General features: G+C 37.8%; 1 protein-coding gene across 1 annotated transcript in view; it reads left to right on the forward strand.

Moving 5' to 3' along the window:
* ESF1 (ESF1 nucleolar pre-rRNA processing protein homolog) overlaps nucleotides 1–26204 on the forward strand; it is a 71595-nt gene that overhangs the window by 10390 nt on the left and 35001 nt on the right. Inside the window, exons 4-9 of the mRNA XM_066235512.1 lie at nucleotides 164–277; nucleotides 3212–3312; nucleotides 4568–4720; nucleotides 7184–7298; nucleotides 10106–10253; nucleotides 16974–17132. Of these exons, the coding sequence (XP_066091609.1) occupies nucleotides 164–277; nucleotides 3212–3312; nucleotides 4568–4720; nucleotides 7184–7298; nucleotides 10106–10253; nucleotides 16974–17132 (790 nt within the window). The remainder of the gene's footprint in view (nucleotides 1–163; nucleotides 278–3211; nucleotides 3313–4567; nucleotides 4721–7183; nucleotides 7299–10105; nucleotides 10254–16973; nucleotides 17133–26204) is intronic.

The following is a 26204-nucleotide window of genomic DNA, read 5'->3' on the forward strand; positions in this document are numbered from 1 at the left end:
TGTTTGATCTGAAGTTCTCTTTACATATTGAAACTCCTTAGGTAAATATTATATTGATGGTTTCAAAATTTGGGAGAAAGAGACCATTACATTTTTAACATGTTTATTTTCCAGATATTAGGAATGACATAGATTCTGTAATACAATTTTTCTCATTTCTTAGATTACACATCGATTAGCAGTTTGCAACATGGACTGGGATAGATTAAAGGCAAAAGATTTGCTGGCTCTGTTCAATTCACTTAAACCGAAAGGAAGTGTTATATTTTCTGTAAAGGTGAGACTTGATTTCATTTTGAAGTAAATGTTTCTAAGCATTTTAAGTTTATTTTCATTTTTTTAAGTCATAGTTTTCCTTTTAAATAAAATAATTTATCTGGAAATTGTTTAATACAGTTAGGCATGAAACTGATATAAAAGGTATAATAAAAATTAGAAAGGAAGAGGTGAAATTATTCTCAGTGTGTTATATAATCAGTGGTTGTCAACTGCTGATTAATTCTAGACTCTGTCTTCATACAGCGTCAGAGCGGTTAACTCTTTCATGGACCAGCACAATTTCTGGCCGACTGAAACCGATCCCGGGACTGGCAATTGAAAAGCAATGGGTTTTATGGTGGTATATAATTTAAAAACCCAAATAAATCACTAGAGAAGCTATTATAAACTCAGTCTAGGGATGGAGTATATGATAAATTTTTAAGAAATAAATTGCTTTCTTTATTACCAGCATTAACCGATTAAGCTATTTTTTATTAGCATCAGAAACATAAAATCCTTGAGAATTACCTTAAACACATGACCTATACGAAGTAAACTATAACACTGGGTAAATTTGAAACACTTAAATTTTGAGAAACCATATTATTAGAGAGCCAGCTTTTAAGAATTAGGAATCCAGGTTTTGCAGTATGACAGACCTATCTATGTCCACTCCTTTTCTTCATCTTTTTGTTGTTCAGATTTTGATTCTGATAAATGTTATGTGACCTTGAGCAGTTTATTAGTCTCTCAAGTATGATTTCTCATCTAACAAGTAGATATAACAATACTATTTTCTACTGTAGTGGTAAGGATTGAATGAAAAGGATCTCACACGAGTATTTAGTACAGTGCCTGAAGCAGCTCTAAATAATTGTTTGGTTATTTACAGATTAGTACTATAGTTTTAGTATAGTTTCGATCAAAATCTCAGTTTAAATGAAAGTTAAGAAAATTGATACCAGGCCTGACCTGTGGTGGCGCAGTGGATAAAGCGTCAACCTGAAAACGCTGAGGTCGCCGGTTCAAAACCCTAGGCTTGCCTGGTCAAGGCACATATGGGAGTTGATGCTTCCTGCTCCTCCCTCCCCCTTCTCTCTCTCTCTCTCAACTCTCTAAAAAATTAATAAAATAAAAAATAAATAAAAAACTCTTTATAAAGAAAAAAAATTGATACCAATAATTCTCTAAAATAAATAAATAAATAAGGATGACTAATAAATTTTTGAGAAATCATACAAATTCAACTGGACCCTACCAGTTATATATAAACACTTTATAATGCTGTGAGAATGAACAGGTTTGGGTAAAATAAGGGAACAAATTAATGGCATGGAATAGATAGAGTTTAGATGATGACTTAGATCATCGTATTGGGACAGGTTCTCTGAACTAGAGAACTTAGTTCAGATCCACACACCTCATAGGAGCCCCAAATAAACTCTAGTTGAAGTAAGGGAAAAAATATTTTAATCAAACCGTAGAAATAGAAGTATTTCTGTTAAATCGTGTTTCAGGAGACTGACTGTACAAATTTCTAGACTTAAAAAGGAAAAAAGAGGCCCTGGCCAGTTGGCTCAGCGCTAGAGTGTCAGCCTGGCATGTGGAAGTCCCAGGTTCAATACGCTGCCAGGGCACGCAAGAGAAGCACCCATCTGCTTCTCCACCCTTCCCCCTCTCCTGCCTCTCTGTCTCTCTCTTCCCCTCCCACAGCCAAGGCTCCATTGGAGCAAAGTTGGCCCGGGCACTGAGGATGGCTCCATGGCCTCCACCTCAGGTGCTAAAATGGCTCAGATTACAGTGGAGAAATGTCCCAGAGGGGCTGAACATTCTCCCGGGTGGTCATGCCAGGTGGATCCCAGTCGGGCGCATGCTGGAGTCTGTCTGCCTCCCCACCGCTTCTCACTTTGGAAAAATACAAAAAAAAAGGAAAAAAGAAAAAGAAAATGCAGAGAATCAACAGATGCGATTACATATATATTTTTAAATTCTACATCAAAGTCTATTATATACAACTCAAAATAGTAAGAAAAACTCAGATCCTCTAGTTGATAAATTGCATAAATCACACAATTCCAAAAAATATGTATTATTTAAATGTATATTAAGCCCAGTAATGTCAAGACAATGCAAATTAATAAATTTTATTTCTTTCCAAAGTAGCCAAGATATAAAAATATCAACTCCTAGTAAAGATGAATCCTTTTTCTTATACCAAGACTATGTCTAATCTAGTGATAAGATTGTCGTCATTTCCTTTCTATTGAAAGGAATGTCGTTAAAGAAAGCATTGGATAAATGACATGACTAGAGAGAAGGTGGGTGTTACAAAATTGATTTTCTTCATTATATTTTATATATTTTGTCATTCTTTGTTCTTTTTTTTTTTAATTTATTCATTTTAGAGAGGAGAGAGAAAGAGAGAGGAGAAACAGAGAGAGAGAAGGGGGGGGGAGGAGCTGGAAGCATCAACTCCCATATGTGCCTTGACCAGGCAAGCCCAGGGTTTCGAACCGGCGACCTCAGCATTTCCAGGTCGACGCTTTATCCACTGCGCCACCACAGGTCTATTTCGTCATTCTTTGTGCATTTTATGTAAATCATTAATACAATCATTTTTGTGTATGTGTATTTGCTTTCAGTTCATTGAGCTTAGAATCTTGTTTGCTTTTCTTAATTTTTCCCTTGGAGCCCTGAACCATCTTGTCCCAGGCAGTGTGTGGAGGAGATATTCTATTTTTGTTCCCCCACATCTGTTACTCTCTGGCCAAATGACTATTTATAAGGAGATTCCTCAGAATGCCTTAGCTTCCTCTAGTGAGTTTGGAACTGAGTCATCCTTGCTGTTTTCTTTGAGTCCACTTATAACTTAGAGTTACTGACCTTGACAGGTCTGGATGTTGAAAGAAAAGGAAAGTATACATTACATTGATTCTTTTTCTCTGTTTAGATATATCCTTCGGAGTTTGGAAAGGAGAGGATGAAGGAAGAACAAGTTCAAGGACCAGTAGAGTTATCAAGTATCCCTGAAGATGTCCCTGAAAAGGACTGGTATTATATCGCTATAGATAATAAAACTAAACCTTTAAAGTTCATGTTACTAATTCAAAATTCTTTGTCACTTTAAAAGTTAGGACTATAGTTACACATGCCATTCATAATTAAAGTTCATGTTACTAATTCAAAATTCTTGTCACTTTAAAAGTTAGGACTATAGTTACACATGCCATTTATAATTAAAACGCTTGCAAAGCAGGTTAAAGTCTGTGCATAGTGGCACACTATTCCAACAATATCTGGTATGTATATATCTATTTCTGTATTTATGAAAATATTACTGTTATTTTTTTCTGGGATATTTCTTTCCATCTAAGTGGCATTAAAACTCTATTTGCCTTCAGATTATGTAATTTTTCTAATTTGAGTATTAAATAAAAATATAAAAGATTGATAATAAGCCTGACCTGTGCACAGTGGATAGAGCGTTGACCTGGGATGCTGAGGTCCCAGGTTTGAAACCCCAAGGTTGCCAGTTTGAGTGTGGATCATCAACATGATCCTAAGGTCGCTGACTTGAGGAAGGAGTCACTGGCTCAGCTTGAGCCCCCAGGTCAAAGCACGCATGAGAAGGAATCAGTGAACAATTAAAGTGACACAGCTTTGAGATGATACTTCTCACCTATCTCTCTCTGTCTCTGTATTTCTCTCTCTGTCTCTGTTTCTCTCTGGAGGAAAAAAATGTTCTTTGGTCACAGTGAAGTTATATGGAAAAATGTTTTTAAACCACTAGATGGAGCTATATGTGCACTTACTAAAAATTGCAGTTAAATACTATATTATTGGTGACAGAAGAGAGCAGATGAAGACCCTCAAAGAATATGTTGTACTTAAGTGAAATTGAACGTGTGACCATTTAGACTTGACATTACATAATTTCTTTATAACTAGACCTGATATTTTCCTAGTATATTTTATAATACAGTGATTGTCCCTCAGTTTTAGTTGAGAAGGGTATATATGTTACCAGAACAAACCAAATACTTCTAATAATTAAAATCATAGGTAAGCACATGTAAGTCTTATACTTTCCTTTCCTAGATACGATTCTAAACAAAATACCTAGTGTGTACCTTGTCAAAATAATAAATTGAACTTAAGTGTTTAATGTTCTCAAAGGGAAAGTCATAAAGGAGGATGGATTAGTATGAAGATATATATATTTTTAAACAATTGCATTTATTTTTTAATGGGAGATCGGTATTTGTGTTTCTGTATAAGTAAGCTTAATGAGTTTTTCCCTTTTTAGGACCTCTAGAGAAAAATTGAGAGATTATCAGTTCAAACGACTGAAGTACTATTATGCAGTAGTAGACTGTGATTCTCCTGAAACAGCCACTAAACTTTATGAGGATTGTGATGGCCTGGAATTCGAAAGTAGTTGCTCGTTCATAGATCTAAGGTAATCCAATGTGTGTCTTACCAATTTAGTCTTGTAATAAATGTGATTATAAGAAGTAAAATATTGGAGCTCGTAGTGCTTTGTGTTGCTTCATATTCTAAGGGCGGAGTTTTGCTTTTGAATGAACTCTGTCCCATGGAACATCACCCTTAAGAAAGCAAGCTGGAGTGAGAAAATACTCAAGTATTTGTGTGAGCCACCCTGCATTTATGTCCTTTCAAATATAGTACTTGTGTTTTTAGGATGGTGGGTTTTATGTAGTGGTATTTCTTTGCAAATGTCTTTTAAAACTAAGAACCAGTTGAATTACTTTTAAAATAACATTAAAGTGGGGGCAAAGGAGTTTGCTAATACACTGCTACCTCTAGATCTGTGCTGCCTAATACAGCACTAGTCACATCTGGCAATTTTAATTTATTTAATTAAAAATTTTTTAAATTTAAAATTCATCTGCTTAGACACAGAACATTGCCATCATCACAGAAAGTTCTATTGGACAACACTGCTCTAAGTGCTGCCTGCCCAGTGAGTGAAAAAACGGAGTTGCTGGCATTGTCTTCAGACTTGGGTATTATTTTCACCAGTACTTAGGCTTCGCTGCCCCAGAGCTGTAACCCTTCGGTGGTTGCAAATGTCAGTTCTAAGGAAAGGGAAGCTGAACTCCTTACTGTACCATTGTATATGCCTAGTCCTTTGGAACTCAGTAAACCATTCTACTGTGACACTTTTCAATAGAAACCACTTCTTTGTATTCAGGCTTGTTAGAGGCTTTGTTCTCAAATGAAATGTTTTAGGAAAAAAATGCATCAGTTCCTAGTCACTATTGCTTTTATGCATCAAAAGCATTCCAACTGGTTGAAAAATATAAATACAGATTTCAGAATTGATATTTTGGGATAAGATTTTAACATGCTTAAGTATATAGCAAGAAGGGCATATCTCATGAGGCAAGCTATTTCTCTTTTTGTTAACACTTCCAATAAGAGTCGCTTGCTTTGAATGTTTAAATCAGGGGTAGTCAACCTTTTTATACCTACCACCCACTTTTGTATCTCTTTTAGTAGTAAAATTTTCTAACCGCCCACCGGTTCCAAAGTAATGGTGATTTATAAAGTAGGGAAGTAATTTACTTTATAAAATTTATAAAGCAGAGTTACAGCAAGTTAAAGTATATAATAATAATTACTTACCAAGTACTTTATGTCAGATTTTCACTAAGTTTGGCAGAATAAGTCTTTATAATACAACTTACTATTGTTAAATCTATCTTTTTATTTATATATACTTTGGTTGCTCTGCTACTGCCCACCATGAAAGCAGGAATGCCCACCAGTGGGCGGTAGGAACCAGGTTGACTACCAGGTTTAAATAGTAGTTACCAAATATTTGTTAGACTGTCAAACTCTGGGTATCGTGAATTCATGTTAACATCTTCTTTTCAGGATTATTCTGTTTCCTTTTTGGGACATTTCCATGCAGTATTAGAATAACCTCTGGCAGTGCCTAGAAAATCAGAAAAATGACCATGTAAAAACTTAACATCACTTTTATTTTGTTATGTATGACATCAGAAAAGAGAGTTTTCTGCTGCCATCCTGTTAGCTAGGGAAACCTTTTATCACCTTTCCCAAAATATAAAAGCATGCATATTAGTAACAGTGAAATGTCATTCTCAAAACCAAATATATTTTTTTTCCTACTAATTGTGTGCAAAAGAATAGCTGAAAGAGGATGTTATGTGCATGTAATGAACCTTAATTATCCATTTCTTCTCCTCAGAATAATTTTTGATGGACTATATAGCCAATGCTGTTTTTTTTAGAACTAAAATCTTTTATATAAATTACAAAAGCTAAATACCATAACCATGGATTATTTAACCCTGCTTCACCCTCACCCCCATTCCCTTAGCCTGATGCCTAAGAACTGTCTAGCAGTTATGATGGCTGATTTACATTTCATGGCTACCTAGTAAGATAAATTTGTTAGGATTTTTTAGTCTTGAAGAGTCAACCTTAAGCTTTTCCTTATATTCAATGACAACTCATGTATATGATATTTTATATTCAGAACACTTAACCATTAATAATTCTATTTGATCTTCAGAATATTGTGTAGCAAGCTAGTGACTGTGCTGTCAAAAGTCTAGGTCTTTTGGAAACATGAGGGTCCCATGTGTGTTTGCACCTGACTTGTATTAGCTAATTCTTAATGCAGGGATCTACCTACACAGAGTTCACTTAATTTTAATGGAATTACAGATTTATAGCTTATGAATTTCAGAAACTTTGTGCCAAGGTTATTTCTAACATTGTTTGCCTCATCTACATGTGTGTTCTTTAGAAACTTTTATATGGTATGTATGTATGTATAAACTACAGCTAATTAGAAGAGAATCTAAACTCTGGTTGTTTATTACTGGAGCATATGTTTAAATAAATTTATTCTTTCTTTGTTTCTTAGGTTTATACCAGATGATATTACTTTTGATGATGAGCCCAAGGACATAGCCTCAGAAGTGGATTTAACAGCATATAAACCAAAGTATTTCACATCTGCGGCAATGGGAACATCAACGGTATTTTAACTTTTAAAGATGTGTAGCTGGACTCTTTTTTTTTTTTTTTTTAAGGGAGAGGGAGAGAGACAGGAAGGGAGAGACATGAGAAACATCAATTTGTAGTTGTGGCACTTTATGGCACTTTAGCTGTTCATTGATTATTTCTCATATGTGCCTTGATGGGGGTGGGGGAGGGGAACTGCAATTGAGCCAGTGACCCTTTGCTCTAACCAGTGACCTTGGGCTTCAAGCCAGGGACCATGGGGTCATGTCAGTAATCCCGTGCCCAAGCCAGCAGCTCTGCACTCAAGCTGAGTGAACCTGTGCTAAAGCCGGATGAGCCCACACTCAAGCTGGATGATCCCTCACTCAAGCGATAGACCTCGAGATTTCAAACCTGGGACCTTAGCATCCCAGGTTGACAGTCTATCTACTGTGTTACCCACTGGTCAGGCTGGACTCTATTTTTTTTTAAGAGAAGACTTTGTGTGCTATTTACTATAACATCTTTAGAAATTGACAGTATTCAAAATTTAATGCACAAGTACAAATAGAAATGAGACACAAGTGTATTTGCATTTTTATGTACCACATCTGTCTGAACCTATTTACAGATCTTTGTTCTGCTTTTAAGCTAGAGTCAAATACCTGCAAATGTTTCTATTTCTCTCTTCTCTCTTTCCCATACATTGTTAATCAACTAGATTCTTTAATAAATAATATGTCAGTCATTAATATCCTAGGGAGTAGTGAGAAGGAGGTTATAGGAAGATTACCTCAAATTCCAGTTAAAACAAAACTAGTGGAAATCTAAAATAGGAACACATTTTTTCTGCACATATGATCCAAAATTTTAAAAGCAATTGAATAGGAATAATTCAGGATTACTAAATGTCACATTAATACTTAATAGCACAGCCAAAAGATTTCTATTGAAATTGTCTATTATTTTGCTATAGACTTTCTTCTTTCTCTTTACCCCATCAACTTTCTATCCACTGCTGGACTCTGCAGCCACCATACAGGCTTCCCACAGCCTTCCTTTGACAAACCATGCTCTTCTGAGGACAAACTGGTGGCAGAGAAAAGGGCTTCTTTATCTGTTGCATGCTGTGGTGGGCACTGTGCGGTCTTGATTAGTTACTGGGTATGGTAAAACCCCACCATTATGTATAAGTAAAGTCTAAAAGATTCAGTCACATAATATGTAGAGTCATGTTGTTTTTGAGACTGAAAAATGACCAGGGCAAGCCTGCCCAGCCAGCCAGTCTGGACTTCCTGGGGTCTGGTGTATTATCCCTATCTGTACCAGTTCCAGCAGTGGTTTTGTGGTCATCAGCTCAAGCTTAATTATCAGAATAGGATAATTCTGAATCCTGTAACTAGTTAGAACCAAGACAATGGCAGCTATTTTAAGGATCAGATTCCTTGGTTAATTAGTGCCCACTATGCAGGAAAAACAAGGATGTAGGACCCACCCTGTGATGAAGATAAAAGCTCTACTAGAACCTGTCTGGGAGTAGGAGCTGCATAGAGGACAGGAGCCAGTTAAAGACCCCTCATGCTATAAATGAATTTCTGTATCATAGGGTTTACTGTACTTCCAATCAGTAGATGCCTTTCTCATCAGTGGCTCCTTATCTTTTTTTGAAAAACAGACCCAACTAAGGTTGTGTTGAAAGCAACATGAACAGATTTCACAGAGTTTGTAGACCTGACCTACCTAAAACTCTAGGTGAAAAAAGTGTTTTACTGATTCATAATAATACTGACTTTTTCACTAGTACATTTTTTAAATTTCTTTTCATCACATTCCAAACACTGATGAATTTTTCCTTCTAATAATGGAGTACCTTAAATATATAGCAGAGAGTTAGAAGGTAGAAAACACAGGTTAATTGAAATGGTTCTATTTCCATAAGTAGAATACTTATTACTTTTTTTTTTTTTTTTTGTATTTTTCTGAAGCTGGAAACGGGGAGGCAGTCAGACAGACTCCCGCATGCGCCCGACCGAGATCCACCCGGCACACCCACCAGGGGGCGATGCTCTGCCCCTCTGGGGCATCGCTACTTCGCAACCAGAGCCACTCTAGCGCCTGGGGCAGAGGCCAAGGAGCCATCCCCAGCGCCCAGGCCATCTTTGCTCCAGTGGAGCGTTGGCTGCGGGAGGGGAAGAGAGAGACAGAGAGGAAGGAGAGGGGGAGGGGTAGAGAAGCAGATGGGCGCCTCTCCTGTGTGCCCTGGACAGCAATCGAACCTGGGACTTCCACACGCCAGGCCGACACTCTACCACTGAGTCAACCGGCCAGGGCCAGAATACTTATTACTAAGTATGTCACTTACTATGTGTTTTAGCATTTTTTCTTATTTGACTTTTGTTGTTTTTTTTTTTTGTTATTATTATTTTTTATTTTAGTGAGAGGAGGAGAGGCATAGAGACAGACTCCTGCATGCGCCCCAACCGGGATCCACCCAGCAAGCCCACTAGGGGTCAATGCTCTGCCCATCTGGGTTTGCTGCTCTGTTGCTCAGCAATGAAGCTATTTTTTTGGGAGGGGGGCCTGGTGTGGAGGCCAAGAGCCAGAGGCCATGGCTGTGGCAGGGGGTGGAGCAGAAGGTGAGGAGCTGTGGAGAAGCAGATGGACTACTCCTGTGTGCCCTGACCAGGAATCAAACCCAGGTCATCCACATGCCAGAGCATGTCTTAACTTTTATAGCTTACTGTTAAACATCTAAATTAACGATACTCTCTAACAGGTTTGGGTGGCTGACATTTTTTACTTTTACATTTATTTGTTATATTTTCTTTTTCATTGGTGAAAGGTGGAGATCACTTGGGATGAGACTGATCATGAAAGAATTACAACACTCAACAGAAAGTTTAAAAAGGAAGAGCTTTTGGACATGGATTTTCAAGCCTACTTAGCTTCCTCTAGTGAAGATGAAGAGAAAGTAGAAGATGTGCTACCAGGTAATTGTCAATCTTCCGGTATTCTACGTTTATAAGCACTTAGGTGTCCATTCTAGACTTATTAATGGAAATATGTCTTTTACAGTGGCTTAAAAGGGAGTACCAAACTAATTCTTAAACTCTATGGAAAGCAATACTCCCATGTACAGTATTATAGAACTTAGTAATTGAAGTTTTTATTAAAAAGTATTTTTCTTAGCCTGAATTTCCTTAATCATGAACATTTTCTTTAAGACTTTGACCTAACCAAAAATACCTGGTCTTGTAGACTTATCATAGTTCACATAATTATGCAATCTCTTAATAACCTAGGAAAATGTTTTACTACCCCTCTTTTTTAAAACTAATAGCATTTTTTTGGATTGATTGAATACTCTTTACATTCCATTTTTCTCCTCAACTAGTTTAGAAAGTAGACTGTTTCTGTTTGTTTAGCAGCTATCCTAGAAATTATGATGTACATGCTTACCTTAGAAAAGTCTAATGGTAATTAATATTTTTACTTCCTATATACCATGTTTCCCCATGTATAAGATGCTCCCCTTTTTGAAAAATTTGGGGTCTAGAAACTGGGTGCATCTTATATAGTAGTTGTCAAGTTTTTTAAGAAGTGGGGCATTTCAAATGCCATTGGTGGAACTGAGAACGAGGCAATATTTGAAGACAGTGATTCGTCATCAGACACAGATGAGGACAAGCTAATGGATGGGAGTTTTGACAGGGATGAGAAATTGTATGAATTTTATGATGAATAAAACTTGAATTCAGTGACTTTATATAATTTTTTTTTTCAAATTTTGGGCCCCAAATTAAGGTGTGTCTTATACATGGGAGCGTCCTATACATGGGGAAATATGGCAATACAAGAAACCTTAAAACAACTTTCATGGTATCCTGTGTATTGTAATTCTAACTTTTTTTTTTCAGTCTCACAGGACATTAATACTACTGTTTTATACTGCCTTTGTTTAAATTTACCCACATTTTCCCCACTTCTTTTCTTTTGTACAATTCCTTTTTAAGTCTTATACTTCTGTCTGGGATCAGTTTCTCTCTGCCTTAAATAAATCTTTGATTTTTTTTTTTCCCCTCACAAGAAAGAGAGAGAAGAAAAGACAGATAGGAAGGGAGAGAGGTGAGAAGCATCAGTTCTTTGTGCAGTTCCTTAGTTGTTCATAGATTGCTTTCTCATATATGCCTTGACTGGGGCCTCCAGCAGAGCTAGTGACCCCTTGCTCAACCCAGTGACCTTGGGCTTTGAGTCAGTGACCTTGGGGTCATGTCTATGGTCCCATGCTCAAGCCAGCAACCCTGCACTCAACCCAGCAACCCTGCACTCAAGCTGTTGAGCCCTCATAAAGCCAGATGAGCTGGCACTTAAGCCATTGACCTCGCGGTTTTAAACCTGGGCCCAGGCCCTGGCCGGTTGGCTCAGTGGTAGAGCATCAGCCTGGCGTGCGGAAGTCCCGGGTTCGATTCCCAGCCAGGGCACACAGGAGAGGCGCTCATCTGCTTCTCCACCCCTCCCCCTCTCCTTCCTCTCTGTCTCTCTCTTCCCTTCCCGCAGCCGAGGCTCCATTGGAGCAAAAGATGGCCCGGGCGCTGGGGATGGCTCCTTGGCCTCTGCCCCAGGCGCTCGAGTGGCTCTGGTCGCAACAGAGCGACGCCTTGGATGGGCAGAGCATCGCCCCCTGGTGGGTGTGCCAGGTGGATCCCGGTCGGGCGCATGCGGGAGTCTGTCTGACTGCTTCCCCGTTTCCAGCTTCAGAAAAATACGAAAAATAAATAAATAAATAAATAAACCTGGGTTCAGCATCCTAGGCCAACTCTCCACTACACTACCACCTGGTCAGGCAAATCTTTGATAATTTCTAATAAGTATCTACTGGTACTTAAATGCAAAGATACTGGTAACACTTCTGTAAACCAAGTAAACATGTTTTTGTTGTCTGTGTCTGATAATTTCAGTGTTTCAAATCTCTTGGGGTAGATTTCTATTACTTTACAAGATAGTTCTCTTTTGTTGACTCATGTGCCTCATTAACTTTGTGGGCTGATTTGGTATTTGAGGTGAGAGTACATAATCAGAGAAAACCTTCACTTACACTGGTCATTTGGCACAACTACTTCATTTTAAGGCTCAAGGTTTCCTGGGCTTTCCGGGTGATGTAAGCCTTCACAAGATCTGGTTTACTTCTGGTTGACCCTTGCTCTGAGAATATATTACTCTGGGTCTGTGCTTAATGCAGGGGATACTAGTTGACATCCCCTCCCTCATGGTCTTTAACTTTTGTACTCTTGGCACTGCCAGGCTGCCCAAGCGTAGTCCCACAGCTATTTCTTTTGTGGGTCAGTAAATGCTCTCAGGTTAAGAAAGGTCTTGAACTCTGGGATCATATTTGTGGTACTCCCTTCTCCTGGATACTGACTTTGTTATCCTTCACTAACTTGTCAGGTTTTTAAAGTTTTTTTTAAAACACTTAGAAGTTTTTAAAAATATTTTTAAGATTTTATTTATTGATTTTTAGAGAGAGGAGAGAGACAGAGATGGAAAGAGAGAGAGAGAGAGAAAGAAAGGTGGGAAGTGGGGAAAGGAGCAGAAGCAGCAACTTGGTAGTTTGATTCTCGTATGTGCCCTGACCAGGCAAGACCTGGGTTTTGAACTGGCGACCTCAGCATTCCAGGTCGATGCTTTAATCCACTGTGCCACCACAAGTCAGGCCTTTTTAAATATTTAACTCAACTTGATTGTCCATAGTGAAAAGTTTGGTCTGATGTACCTAGCTCACTATTCATAGAAACAGAAATTCCCAGATTATATTTTTATTTAAAAAAATTTTTTGATGAGTAAAATGATTAGTAGTATATTTCAAAATTGTATATGCTGTTTGCTTAAAATAACTAAAAAAAAATAGATTCCAAACACTTCTTTTTCCCTGTACTGGATCTTGCTCTACTATCTCCTTGATCTCTTCACATCTCCATTCTTCTTATCTAATAGAAGAATTCCCAGTCATGCAAAATTATGAGTCAAAGACTTGGTGCTGACAGCAAATGAAGAACCATAAATGTTAGACACAGATATAAATGCTCATAAATGGTCTGTTTCTAGCTTAACATTTTCATAGGTGTCCTTTTGGCTTTTCTTTTACGTACATATTGTTTTTATAACCTAAACCTGAAATTAATTAAATCCTAAAATGTGTTTTTAGTATTATCGTAGGACCATTAAATCTTAACTTTTTTTTTTTTACAGAGACAGAGTCAGAGAGAGGGATAGACAGGGACAGACAGACAGACAGGAATGGAGAGATGAGAAGCATCAATCATTAGTTTTTCATTGCGCATTGCAACACCTTAGTTGTTCATTGATTGCTTTCTCATATGTGCCTTGACCGTGGGCCTTCAGCAGACGGAGTGACCCCTTGCTCGAGCCAGCGACCTTGGGTCCAAGCTGGTGAGCTTTTGCTCAAACCAGATGAGCCCATGCTCAAGCTGGCAACCTCAGGGTCTCAAACCTGGGTCCTCGACATCCCAGTCCAACGCTCTATCCACCGTGCCACCGCCTGGTCAAGCAAATCTTAACTTTCTTAAAAGAAATCCTGTGGTTGGACTATCACTATCCCTTTTAGACTACCGAATCTGTGGCTTCCCTTTCCTAAGTATTTCGTAAAGGACTATCTTGCTCTGTTTCACACGTGGAATGGGAAGTCATATTTAATTATTCTAGTTTCTTTGTTTAGACATCTCATATTAATAAAACTACATAATTGCTTAGGTGTTTAATAATCATTGAAAAGTATATGATTCACAATGGTAATTATGTTGGTCACAAAAGCCTTTACATTTTAAGGCCTGAGTGGCTGTTGCTTGCTAATTTCTGTAGTATTCCAAAAATTGAGTATCCATTTTTCAAATAGCCTTTGTGTCCTCCCTCCCACACACAGATATACTAATGTATTTATATTTTCTTTTCATTTGTATGCTATGTGGTCATTTAGCACTTTACTGAAAATTGTGGATATCATTACTTCACTAGCAGCTCTGAGATAAAAAAGAGGATATTCCATGTATACTTGTGCTGTTGGGTACAAGTTTTTCAAATGGGTTTCTTTGGTTTTGAGAGAACTGAACAATGCCATTATTGACATTAGGACAGCTAATATTGTGGAAAAATAGCATTAATTTGTCAGTATAGCCCTAGCTGGTTGGCTCAGTGGTAGAGTGTCGGCCCAGCATGTGGATGTCCTGGGTTTGATTCCCTGTCAGAGCACACAGAAGTGACCATGTGCTTCTCCACCCATCTCCCTCCCCCTCTCCCTTCTTTCTCTCTCTTTTCCCTTCCTAAATGGGTTTGAATGTATCAGCCCCAGACTCTGAGGATGGCTCTGTGGAGCCTCCACCTCAGGTGCTAAAAATAGCTCAGTTGCAAGCATGGCCCCAGATTGGCAGAGTATCAGCCCCAAATAGGGGTTGCCGTGTGGATCCCAGTCTGTCTATCTCCCCTCCTCTCACTTGGAAAAGAAAAAAATGTCAGTATATTCTTTCTTTTATATAGAGAGCCAGAAAGAGATAGAGACAGGAAGGGGGAGATGAGAAGTATCAACTCATAGTTGTAGCACTTCAGTTGTTCATTTAGTGCTTCTCATATGTGCCTTAATGGGTGGTAGTGGTGGTGGGAGGGGGCTCCAGCCAAATCAGTGACCCCTTGCTCAACCCAGTGACCTTGTGCTTAAGCCAGCAACCTTTGTGTTCAAGTCAGTGACCAGGAGGTCATGTCTATGATCCCATGCCCAAGCTGGTGAGTCCACACTCAAGCTGACGACCTTGGGGTTTCAAACCTGGGTCCTCAGCATCCAGGTTGACACTCTGTCCACTGCACCACCACTTGGTCAGGCTGTCAGTTTATTCTTGTTAAGATCTTGGGCTCTGCTGGTTTCAAGTTCTGACTTCACCACATTGTGCAGTTGTATAAGTTTTCTTAGCCCCCACCCCTTTTCTGCCAGAGCTTTGAGGCTCCTGATTGGACAGGTTGTGATAATGTTCATACAGTGCTGAGCATATTGCCTTGTATCACATATTTTTATTTTGAAAACTTTAGGATTAGTGGCTTTTTTTTTAAATATACTGTTTTTAAAGCATGCATTTTTCTTCAGTATGTTAATTGATTGCAAGTTTACTTTAATCTGTAATTTAGTGTAGTATATTTGAATGCCTTAAGTTACTACATGTTCCTAGTGTTGTTTAAAAGGAATCATAGCAGTGCTTCCTACTATTACAATTAATTTTTTCACTCATTATACAGTATTAAGGCTTTTACAAATTATTGTCCTTAAATTGTGAAAAAAAACAGACCTACATGAATTATCCCACAGTTTGGGGCTTCAGAAAGTAAATTTTAGTACTGGAAAAAATCAATTTAAAGTAGGCCATCAGAGACTTACCACTAAAATTTCAACCTGGAAGGAGCTTGCTTCTAATTATGTTTTCAGAAGTAAGCTTTTAATAGAAAGAAATACATTGCCATTTTGTTAATGTGTTCCTGATGTTTTATCCATTGAATTATGGGATACATGACAGAATTCCATCCAACATTATTATTGTGGCACAAAGCACAAACAGAAAAAAATGAATTTCAGCTGTTTGAGTGAAAATGTAAAAGTGTGATAGGATGGAAAGAATGTCCTGGACTATTTTTTATTCATTTAAAGAAAAAACTGTAAAAACATTTATTTAACCAGTCCTTTTTCCATATCACCTTTTTAAAGATGTAAGGACAATCTATTAACATTGATGTTTCACAGCTAAATGCTTAATAATGTTGGTCATTTTTAGTTAACAGTTAGCCAAAGCTCACAGTAGAGAGGATCTTCTTTTTTCTACTTCTAAATTTTTCTTTCCTGGGACATTCAGTCAACTCAGTAAGTCTATGTTTTGCATTAAAACCCAGCTTCTTAATTTATGGTTTTGCCTTGGAGAATTTCAGTGGAAATATAGAGCAAACAAACGTTTCACGTATTAGTTTTCTTTGGTATTTGTTGCCCATGAATTTTATACTGTTCCTTTGTGTTGTAATTATTTTTATGAAATCAGGAAATGGAAATGTGAATATTTTTTCCACACAGAAATTAATTGAATAAACTTCTATCTTACTTGTTCTTATTAATATATTAAAGAGATCCTGAGAGTAAGTATTTTTGCTCACCCTCAAATGGAAAGGACTCATTATTCTTTTTCAGATCACAAGTAACTTCTTTATTTGTCTCTTCATGAACAGCTAAATCCATGTATTGTCAAATGTATCCCAGCAATATTTAGCCTCCTTTTATTGACCATAACGTTTTATAGCTTTTGGTGGATGGTAGAGAACAGAAAGAGGTACAAAATGTCATCCTGCTGTCATGCTTGTCAGGAATAGAAGTTCCAGGTTGTTACATGACTACAGAATTATTTTTAAATATAAATTCTAATAGAAAGGGAGATTCCCCAATGTGCTGCTAAGACAGTGTTAACTTATATTGCAACTGATTTTTATTATAAACAAAACCTAAGTTTTTGATTCAGTTCATTTAATATTAAGAGGTTTAAGTCTGACTTTGATATTCTGATATTACAGAATGTCTGACAGTATCTGTCAGGAGAATGCTAGATTGAGATTTAAACATTGGAGTTAGACATAAATTATTCCTGTATATTAAGTAAAAGTGATTTTTTTGTTAGGGGATGATGAAGTCAATGTAGAAGAAGATGGGAAAACAAAAAAGACCCAGAAAGATGATGAACAAATTGCTAAATATAGGCAACTCTTGCAAGTTATTCAAGAAAAAGAAAAGAAAAACAAAGAAAATGATATGGAAATGGAAATTAAGTGGGTTCCAGGTAAGAATTAGATACTAACTAAATGTTAACTTGTATTTCTCCATTTTAGGATGTTGAGTGCATTTTAGATGTGACGGAAAAGAAGATTAACCTATCTTTGGAAACATAAACTTTAAAAATCTTATTTTCCAGGAATGTTTTGGGGAAGAAGTTAAAATGGTATCTGCCAACATTACTTAGTTCTGAGTTACTTGGGGACTGGTGGTGTGACTCTTGCCAGTTTATTCTTGGTTTCTTTGATTTACTAACTACAAATCAGCCCTGTCCATTTAGGAAAGTAAAACTTTCCTAGGTTTGATTCTAGTATTTTCAGGATATGGAAACTTGAATCCAAGTACTATATATTTTAAAGTCATTAAACCTTTTTTAAAATATGTAATTCATAACTGGACTTTTTCACCTATAACCTGAACTAGACTTTAATTAGTGACATTTCTCTGATACAAAATGTGTAATACTTAGTTTTGCATCTCAGTTTTGCTAGGAATAGTCAAAAAGATAAAGCATAGTAAGTGATTTTTTATTGCTGCCTTGAACCGTTCATGTTTTTTTGGAGTAGTACATTACCAACTAAACCATGTCAAAGCTAAACTAAGATAAAAGCTAGGAGAAACAAGGATTGTTTTCTAGTGTATACAGTTTTTCAACCATCCTGGGCAAATCAGCATGTACGTTTGCAAACAGTATTGATTGTGCAGATTACTGCTTTTTACATATCTGTAGATCTTTTAAAGCTAGGTATAATTTTAGATAGAATTCAGTTCTTTCAGCCTCTAGAAAAGAATACTAGCTACTTATAACACTGTTGCTTAAAAATGAAGTGTTCTATGTACATTTCTGTTTTTTTACAACTAGTGTATTTTTTCACTGAGAATAACATTTATACAGTTCTTTTTATTTGGGAAAAAACTTAGCATATTTAAATATCTGAAAATCAAGTGACTATTGTCATAAAAATATTAGGATGGACATATATCTTCTGCATATTCCTGTATGAATGCAGTGCTGTGTTGTAAGGCATTTGTTTTAAATATTTGGCTTTTTTAGGAAGTGACGGTAAGAAAAGATGAAGTGTGGTAGTGTTATTATATGAAAATGGTTGAGGGAACTCAGTTAATTAAGCCTAAATAAGAAAAACCTGAGAAGTGACTTAATAGTTATTTCCAAGTACTTATAGGATGAAGATGTAAATGATTTACTCTCTCTTACTATCAGAAGTTAGTGCTTTTGCCAGTGGATACAAGTAGAAGGAAACTAGACTTCAAAGTAATATAAAGAAGAATTCTCTATATTGTATGATTTGTCCAGCCCAGGAGCGCAAAGGCTGCTTTAACGGGTTGAGCACCCTTTGTCAGTAAGTCTCACAATAAGGCAGACCACTCTGGGATGTTTGTGAAGAAATATTTCACTTTGGATCCTTGACTTTATTATTCTAAGAAATGTTGAATTCTATCTTTAAAGTCAAATATGTTGTGCTTAGCCAGGTGATGGCATAGTGGCTAGAGCATCTGACTGGGACTCAAAGGACCCAGGTTCAAAACCCCGAGGTCACCAGTTTGAGCGAGGGCTCATCTGGTTTGAGCACAGCTCACCAGCTTGAACCCAAGGTCTCTGGCTTGAGCAATGGATCAGTCTGCTGTAGTCCCCTAGTCAAGGCACACATGAGAAAGCAATCAAAGAACAACTAAGGTGCTGCAAGGAAGAATTGATGCTTCTCATCTCTCTCCCTTCCTGTCTGTCTGTTCGTATCTGTCCCTCTCTCTGTCTCTGTCACACAAAAAAAAGTCAAATGTGTTGTGATTATAGCTTAATTCTAATCTTAGAATGAACTTATTGAAGATATTATAAAAGAACATATTTTGATTCGGCTGAGAAAGTTTTAAAATTAAATTAATTGAGAAGTCTGATAGCAAGTATTTCAGAGTTATAGTGAGTGGACTGTATCCAGCCTTTGTCTTTATAGTTATGGAGTACTAATACCAAAAGGTCATATTTTTAACTTAGGTCTATAACCAGAAATTTTAAATAACAGGCTCTCTGGGTTAGATCTTCCTTGGTCATAATGTATTATGATTTGTATATATTTCTAGACTCAATTTAGTAATGTTTTGTTAATGATTTTGCACCTATGTTAATGAGGAATATTTGTCTACAGTTTTTGTTTTTTGCAGTGGCCTTAGTTTTTGATACTGGAGTAAGGCTGACCTCTTGAAATGAATTAAGAACTATTTCCTCTTTTGTTTAGCAGTACTTGTTTAGCAGTACTCTTTTATTTGTGGATTTAATATTAATGTCAAAATATTTTGAAATGTAAAAAATACTATCTGTAATTCCATTACTCTAATTTGGCCACTGAGTGATTAGATGGATTGTGATTTAATTGATTATTCCTCTGTTGTTGAATATTTAATCATTTCTAATCTTTCACTACAGTAGAACTGTGGCATTGAAAAGAAATGTAACCTAAGGCTGTTACCGATTCCAAACCCACAAATATCAGTACTTTCTTAGATCTGTTCACTTTTATTACCAACCAAATAATTGGCTTGCTATTTTAGGATTTTAGTTTTAAAAACAACTTTTTGACAAATACACTTTTCTCCCCTCCCCCCTCCCCATTTTAGAAATACCTCCATGCAAGGAGAAGCTAGTGCTGGCAGTGAGGCTCGCTGACCAGTTAGTTACGTAACTTCCTCACATAGCAGCTCCCCACGTGCTGTGAATCAGCCTGTGGTTCTCTCATGTGCTTTTACAGCTACCAGTGTCAAAACCCAAACTTTAAATCCCAGATACCAAGCTTCTAGGATGTTATAAATAATCTATGGCTTTTCCATATTTTGAGCTATTTTCATAGGATAGCTTCCGAGAAATAGAATTGGATTGTACCAGCTTATAATGCCTTCAACAATGAGTAAAAGTGCCAGTTCCATGGAATTATCAACATTGTGTGTATATTTTTTACTGTTAGTTGAACAGAGGGAAATTGATGTTCTGATATATAATGCCTTTTTTTTTTTTTTTTTTAGTATCTTACAGATCTATTTTTATTCTCAGCGCAGGGTTTTACATCCTTAATTAGGAGAAAGTATCTTACGTACTTTTGTGAAATATTCCAAATTATATTCATGTATCATTATACAGAGATTAGCTCAAATAATATCGGAACAATGATTGTACCACCTTGTCATATTTCTGTGTATAATATGCTGTGCAACTTGTCCTCAGGTCTGTTTGGTGCATGTATGGGCTTCTTTTCCCCATCATGCTCACATAGCCACCTGAAGAGACCAGAGTTGCATGTTTTCCCCTTTCTAAAATTACCTTTGACTTGTGGTATTAGGCAAATAAACTCAAAATTATTTTTTCTTATTCAACTAAATCCATAAAGTGTATAGTGCATTTGAAGTAACTAGTATTTACGAAGATCCCGATCGGGTGTTGCTGCTGCCTGTGAGCTCTTGACGTGGACGGGCATGCAGCGGTATTGGTAAGAGGTATGGGGTCTTTCACGTAATAGACAGGGTAAGTGGGATCAGTGAGCTAACATTGTAGGACCTCAGTTTACTCATTTGGAAAGAGGGACTAATAATAGCTTCCTTGTTTAATTTGAGTATTTTTATAAAGGTACCTTATAAGCTACAGAGTATTGTTCATATCAGATTCATATTTCATTGGATATTTGTCTTAAGAAATATGTATTCCTGGCCCTGGCCGGTTGGCTCCACGGTAGAGCATTGGCCTGGCGTGTGGAAGTCCCGGGTTCAATTCCTGGCCAGGACACACAGGAGAAGTGCCCATCTGCTTCTCCACCCTTCCCCCTCTCCTTCCTCTCTGTCTCTCTCTTCTCCTCCCGCAGCCAAGGCTCCATTGGAGCAAAGTTGGCCTGGGCGCTGAGGATGACTCCATGGCCTCCACCTCAGGCACTAGAATGGCTCCAACTGCAGCCGAGCAACGCCCCAGATGGGCAGAGCATCACCCCCTGGTGGGCATGCCGGATGGATCCTGGTCAGGCACATGCGGGAGTCTGTCTGACTGCCTCCCTGCTTCTAACTTCAGAAAAATTAAAAAAAAAAAAAGTGTTCCCAGCAATAATTACCCTGAACCACAGGAGTTTTGTGATGTTATACTTCAGTAAACCACACAGTGTCAGTATGAGATTATATTGTATCATTCATAGGTTTTTCTGTGGCTTCAATTTCCAAAATATTAACCCCTGCAGAAGAAGTACTCTTAATCACTAACACTTGCTGAAGTATGGTTTGTTGGTGTGGTTTTTATTTATTTTTTGTTGGTTTAGTTTTTAAAAGGAATTTTACTTTAGCCTATTTAAACTTCCTGTCTTTTTACATTGGTTTATACAGTATAATAGCGTCAGGAGTATCATTCCTTAAGAGTAAGGGAGACAGATAGCAGGTATATGAGAGTAACAGCTAGAATGAACTGTTCTTTATATTGATAGTCTAGGTCCTTATGAAAATGTGGTACGACAGTCTTATTAATTGGGATTATAAATAAGTAAAAATGTTGGAATTTTAAGATTTTTTTTTGTTTTGTTTTGTATTTTTCTGAGACTGGAAACGGGGAGGCAGTCAGACAGACTCCCTCACGCGCCCGACCGGGATCCACCTGGCACGCCCACCAGGAGGGGACGCTCTGCCCCTCCGGGGCGTCACTCTGACACGACCAGAGCCACTCTAGTGCCTAGGGCAGAGGCCAAGGAGCCATCCCCAGTGCCCGGGCCATCCCTCGCTCCAATGGAGCCTCAGCTGCGGGAGGGGAAGAGAGAGACAGAGAGGAAGGAGGGGGGAGGGGTGGAGAAGCAGATGGGCCTCTCCTATGTGCCCTGGCCGAGAATCGAACCCGGGACTTCCGCACGCCAGGCCGACGCTCCACCACCAAGCCAACCGACCAGGGCCTGGAATTTTAAGATTTTAAAAGAAAGTTGTAATTCATTATTTTGATGTATGAAGAGTAATATTTTCTATTTCAATGTGTTGCTAAGAAGGTATCCTTCCTCACACTGATGAGTGTAGAGAAGGTGATGCATGTAATTAACATAATGGGCCTTTATTAGTATTGTACTTCATTAGGGAATTTGTTTTATTTACACATACACACACACATATATATACACACACATACACACACGCATATACATATATGCATATACATATATATGTGTATATGAAGCATAATCAGTTTTATTCACTAAATAACCTCCCCATAATATTTTAATTAATCTATGTAATAAATTTTGTTACAGATAGTGCACACTATATATAAAAAATACCTTTGAAATTTTAATCCAGAATATAAACAAACAATAGCATTTTTTTGTTTATATTCTTAAAAGACATTAGATATGATGAGTCTCTTTTTTTCTTTGTTATCTCTGGTTTAATAAACACTGGTGAGTAGGATAGCTGGTCTTTTTTCTACTCAACAGTCTTTAGTGGCCCAGCTTTCCTTCAGACACTTACTGAGCACCTACTGTATGGCAGGAACCATGTAAACAAAACTTACAAATCTTTGACCCCCGTAAGTCCTGTATCCTGGTGAAGAGGAGGACAGGCTAGTCTCTAATAAGAAAAACACTTGAGCAGGGAATAGAGGAAGTGGAGATCCGGGAGTAAGCCGTGCAGAGAAAAGGGTGTGAACAGGGGGAACAGCAAATAGGTAACCTTGCAACTGGGGCTCATCTGTCATGTCTGAGGGCTAGCAAGAAGAGTGGGAGTGGAGTGAGGGAAGGAGAGAACAGTCATTGAGGCCCGGGGTAACACGGTGCCACACCCGGAAGGCCATATAGGATATTTTAAGGGTTTGAACTTGATCTCTGAGTTAGATGAAAAACTGTTGGAGTATTTGAGCTGATTAGGGATACGATCTGACTTTTTTTTTTTTTCAGTTTTATTGAGATGTAATTTACATACATCACTGTGTACATTTAAGTTGCACAGCATAATGTTTCAACTTATACATATTGTGATGGGACTGCAGCAGTAATTTTAGTTAGCCTCCATCAGCTCATGCAGATACAATAAGAGGTTCTGACTTATTCTTAACAGTATCACTCTGGTTGCTAGCTTGGGAGTAAATTAAAGTGAGAGGCAAGGACCAATTGGAGAGATCAGTTAAGAGGCTATTGCAATAATCCCAAAACAATGAAGATTATGGGTGAAACAGGTTGCAAGAGAACCTCAAAAATTTTCTTTTGGTCACATGTTAAGTTTAAGATGCCTATTAGATATCAAAATAGACATACCAGAGAGACAGATAAACAGAGTTTAGGGAAGAGGTTAGGGCTGGAGATATAAATTTGGGAATCTTCATTATATACTAGATCTCTAAAAGTGAAGAATATCCAAGTAGGAAAGGAAAGAGGCTCAAAAACATCCCTGGAACACTCAAAAATTTAGAGGTTGAGGTCAGCAAGGAACATGTAAAGGCACTTGGAAAGAACCTACCAGAAACACAGGAGGAAATTCAGGGTTGCGGGGTATCTAGTCAGCCAAGTACAGAGAGCATTTCAGTGAGAAATGGGTCAATAATGTTGTACAGACTAAGAGTGGCCATTGAGTTTATCCATGTAGAGATCATTAGTGATCCTGAAGAGTTTGGTGAAATGGGAAGGATGAGACTGATCGGAGTTCTAGAGAGAATGAGGAATGAAATTGGAGATAAGTATAGGTAAGTCCTTTTTCTAAGATGTGTGACTGTTAGAAAGTTGTAGGCATCATGACACTTCACCCTTAAATATTTCTTTAGCATGTAATGTTCAAAAACAAAAACAGAAACATCCTTCTGCATGAGTACAATGCCATCATACGCTAAGAGAATTTAATGTTAATAAAATAATAGTCGGATCTCACTTATTCCAGTGGTATTTTTTATAAGTCTTTCCTGATGCAGGATCACTCAGTTTTAAAGTATCTACAAGAGTTGGCTTATAGAATACCCAACAATCTAGATTGGTCTGCTTGTTTCCTCACACTTCAGGTAAAAAGTTTTTGGCAAGAATTCTCCAAAAATGTTGTTATATACTAACCACTGGTACATATCTGGAAGCACATAACGTCCATTTGTCCCATTATTTGTGCTGTTAATTCTGTCTAGTCAGTTGTTAGTGTTCAACTGATTCCTCCATTATAAAGGCACATTTTTTCCTTTGTAAATGCTAGTAATTTGTGGGGTGTGTGGATATCCTGTTTCCTAACGTTTTACCTGGTTGGCCCTCACTGGTGATTGCCTGTTTGAGTCTCTTCTATTGTTGGTTGCAAAATCCTGATTTTCTACTTCTGACATTTCTACATTTATTAGCTAGCATTTCTAACTAATAGTAGTAGAGCTTCCTCCCTACATTTTTTTTTTACATTATTATGGACTCATGGATTGACAAATATTGAGGTTTTTTTATAAAGGGTAAAAACAAATAGGAAGGAAACTAGAGGGAGAAATGAGATCAAGAGGGCATTTTTCTTTAATATGAGAAAAATAATGGCATGCTCTATGCTTCTGGGAATGATCCACCAGTGACAGGGGAAAATGATGCAGAGAACTGCATTCTGAAGTAGGCAAAAGGAGCTGAGCTGTGTTTGTACAGGTGGAGTTGGCCTTTGGTAGTGTCCATTGTAACAGGAGAGAAGGCAAAGAATAGGGTCATGAGGGCAATGGATAGAAAGGTGGTGGGCACTTGGGGTACTCTTCTATTTACTTGTATTTTCTTAGTGAAATAGGAAATAAGGTCATCAGCTAAGAGTAGGAATAAAGAAGGAGGAGAGAGTTTAAAAAAGAATAGATGAAATAGTTGTCTAAGAAAGTAGCAAAGAGGGAAATCTATTAGTATTGCTGAGCAGCAAGCAATAGGGTACACTTGAAATTCCTGGTCATGTAAGGCAGTGGTCCCCAACCATTTTGTGGCCACGGACCGGTTTAATGTCAGAAAATATTTTCACGGACCGGCCTTTAGGGTGGGATGGATAAATGTATCACGTGACCGAGACAAGCTTCAAGAGTGAGTCTTAGACGGATGTAACGGAATCTGGTCATTTTTAAAAAATAAAACATCGTTCAGACTTAAGTATAAATAAAACGGAAATAATGTAAGTTATTTATTCTTTCTCTGCGGACCGGTACCAAATGGCCCACCAGTCTGCAGCCTGGGGGTTGGGGACCACTGATGTAAGGTAAGATGAATCAGTATGTTTTCTTTAGCCACATTTATGGGCAGTGAAAGCATGGAGTAAGGAAGGAGTTGGATTAAGCCAGACTAGAAGTCTTGTCAACCAGGAAGGATGAAGCAAGAGAGGAGCAAGAAGGTTGAGGGCAAGGGAGTGTTTGTAATGAACCATGGCACTGTGTTGGGTTAGAACGGAAATAAGGGTATGCTGAATGCAAGGGATGGGGGAAAACAGAGGATTGGTGGATTATAAGTCCCTATGAGACAGAAGAATTGTTAGCCTTGGGGTACTAGAAAGAATAAATGGAAAGATTGGAGACAGCGATTGAAGAGTAGGATATAAGTTAAGAATTTGGTAAGGTTGCAGTTTTGGTAATGACATGTTCTATATGTGATTCTGAGAGTGAGTTTCTGAGATGAGGTGGAGTACAGAATAAGTCATGGATTGGTAAGGCCTAGAGTGTTGAGAGGGTCATCTGTGTGGATATTGAAATCACTGAGTATTATGACAGTATTAGTATCAAAGAGAGCAACAATGAGCCAAAGCTCAGCTCTTTAATAAATGAGGGAAGTCATTAGATATCTGCGGTAAAGAGGGATAGTAGGTGGTATAGTCTGGTAACAGGATATTCGTAGTTCAGGGCTTTGGGGAGAAGGGCCAGACTGTGGACTGGAGTTGGCAGTATCAAGAAGGATGGACTGTGAGAGAGAAGAACACCACCACCTTAAAGGGGTATAGGGAAAGCAGTGTCCCCACAGGAGAACCAGGATTCAGTGAGACCTCAAGTAGCAGGTGAATGGATAGAGAGGATTTTATTTATGGCTATGAATAATTGCTTATGACTGACTAACTGTAGAAAAGCTTCAGCCTGACCTGTGGTGGCGCAGTGGTTAAA

Source organism: Saccopteryx bilineata, chromosome 6, assembly GCF_036850765.1.
Source record: "Saccopteryx bilineata isolate mSacBil1 chromosome 6, mSacBil1_pri_phased_curated, whole genome shotgun sequence".
NCBI lineage: Eukaryota > Metazoa > Chordata > Mammalia > Chiroptera > Emballonuridae > Saccopteryx > Saccopteryx bilineata.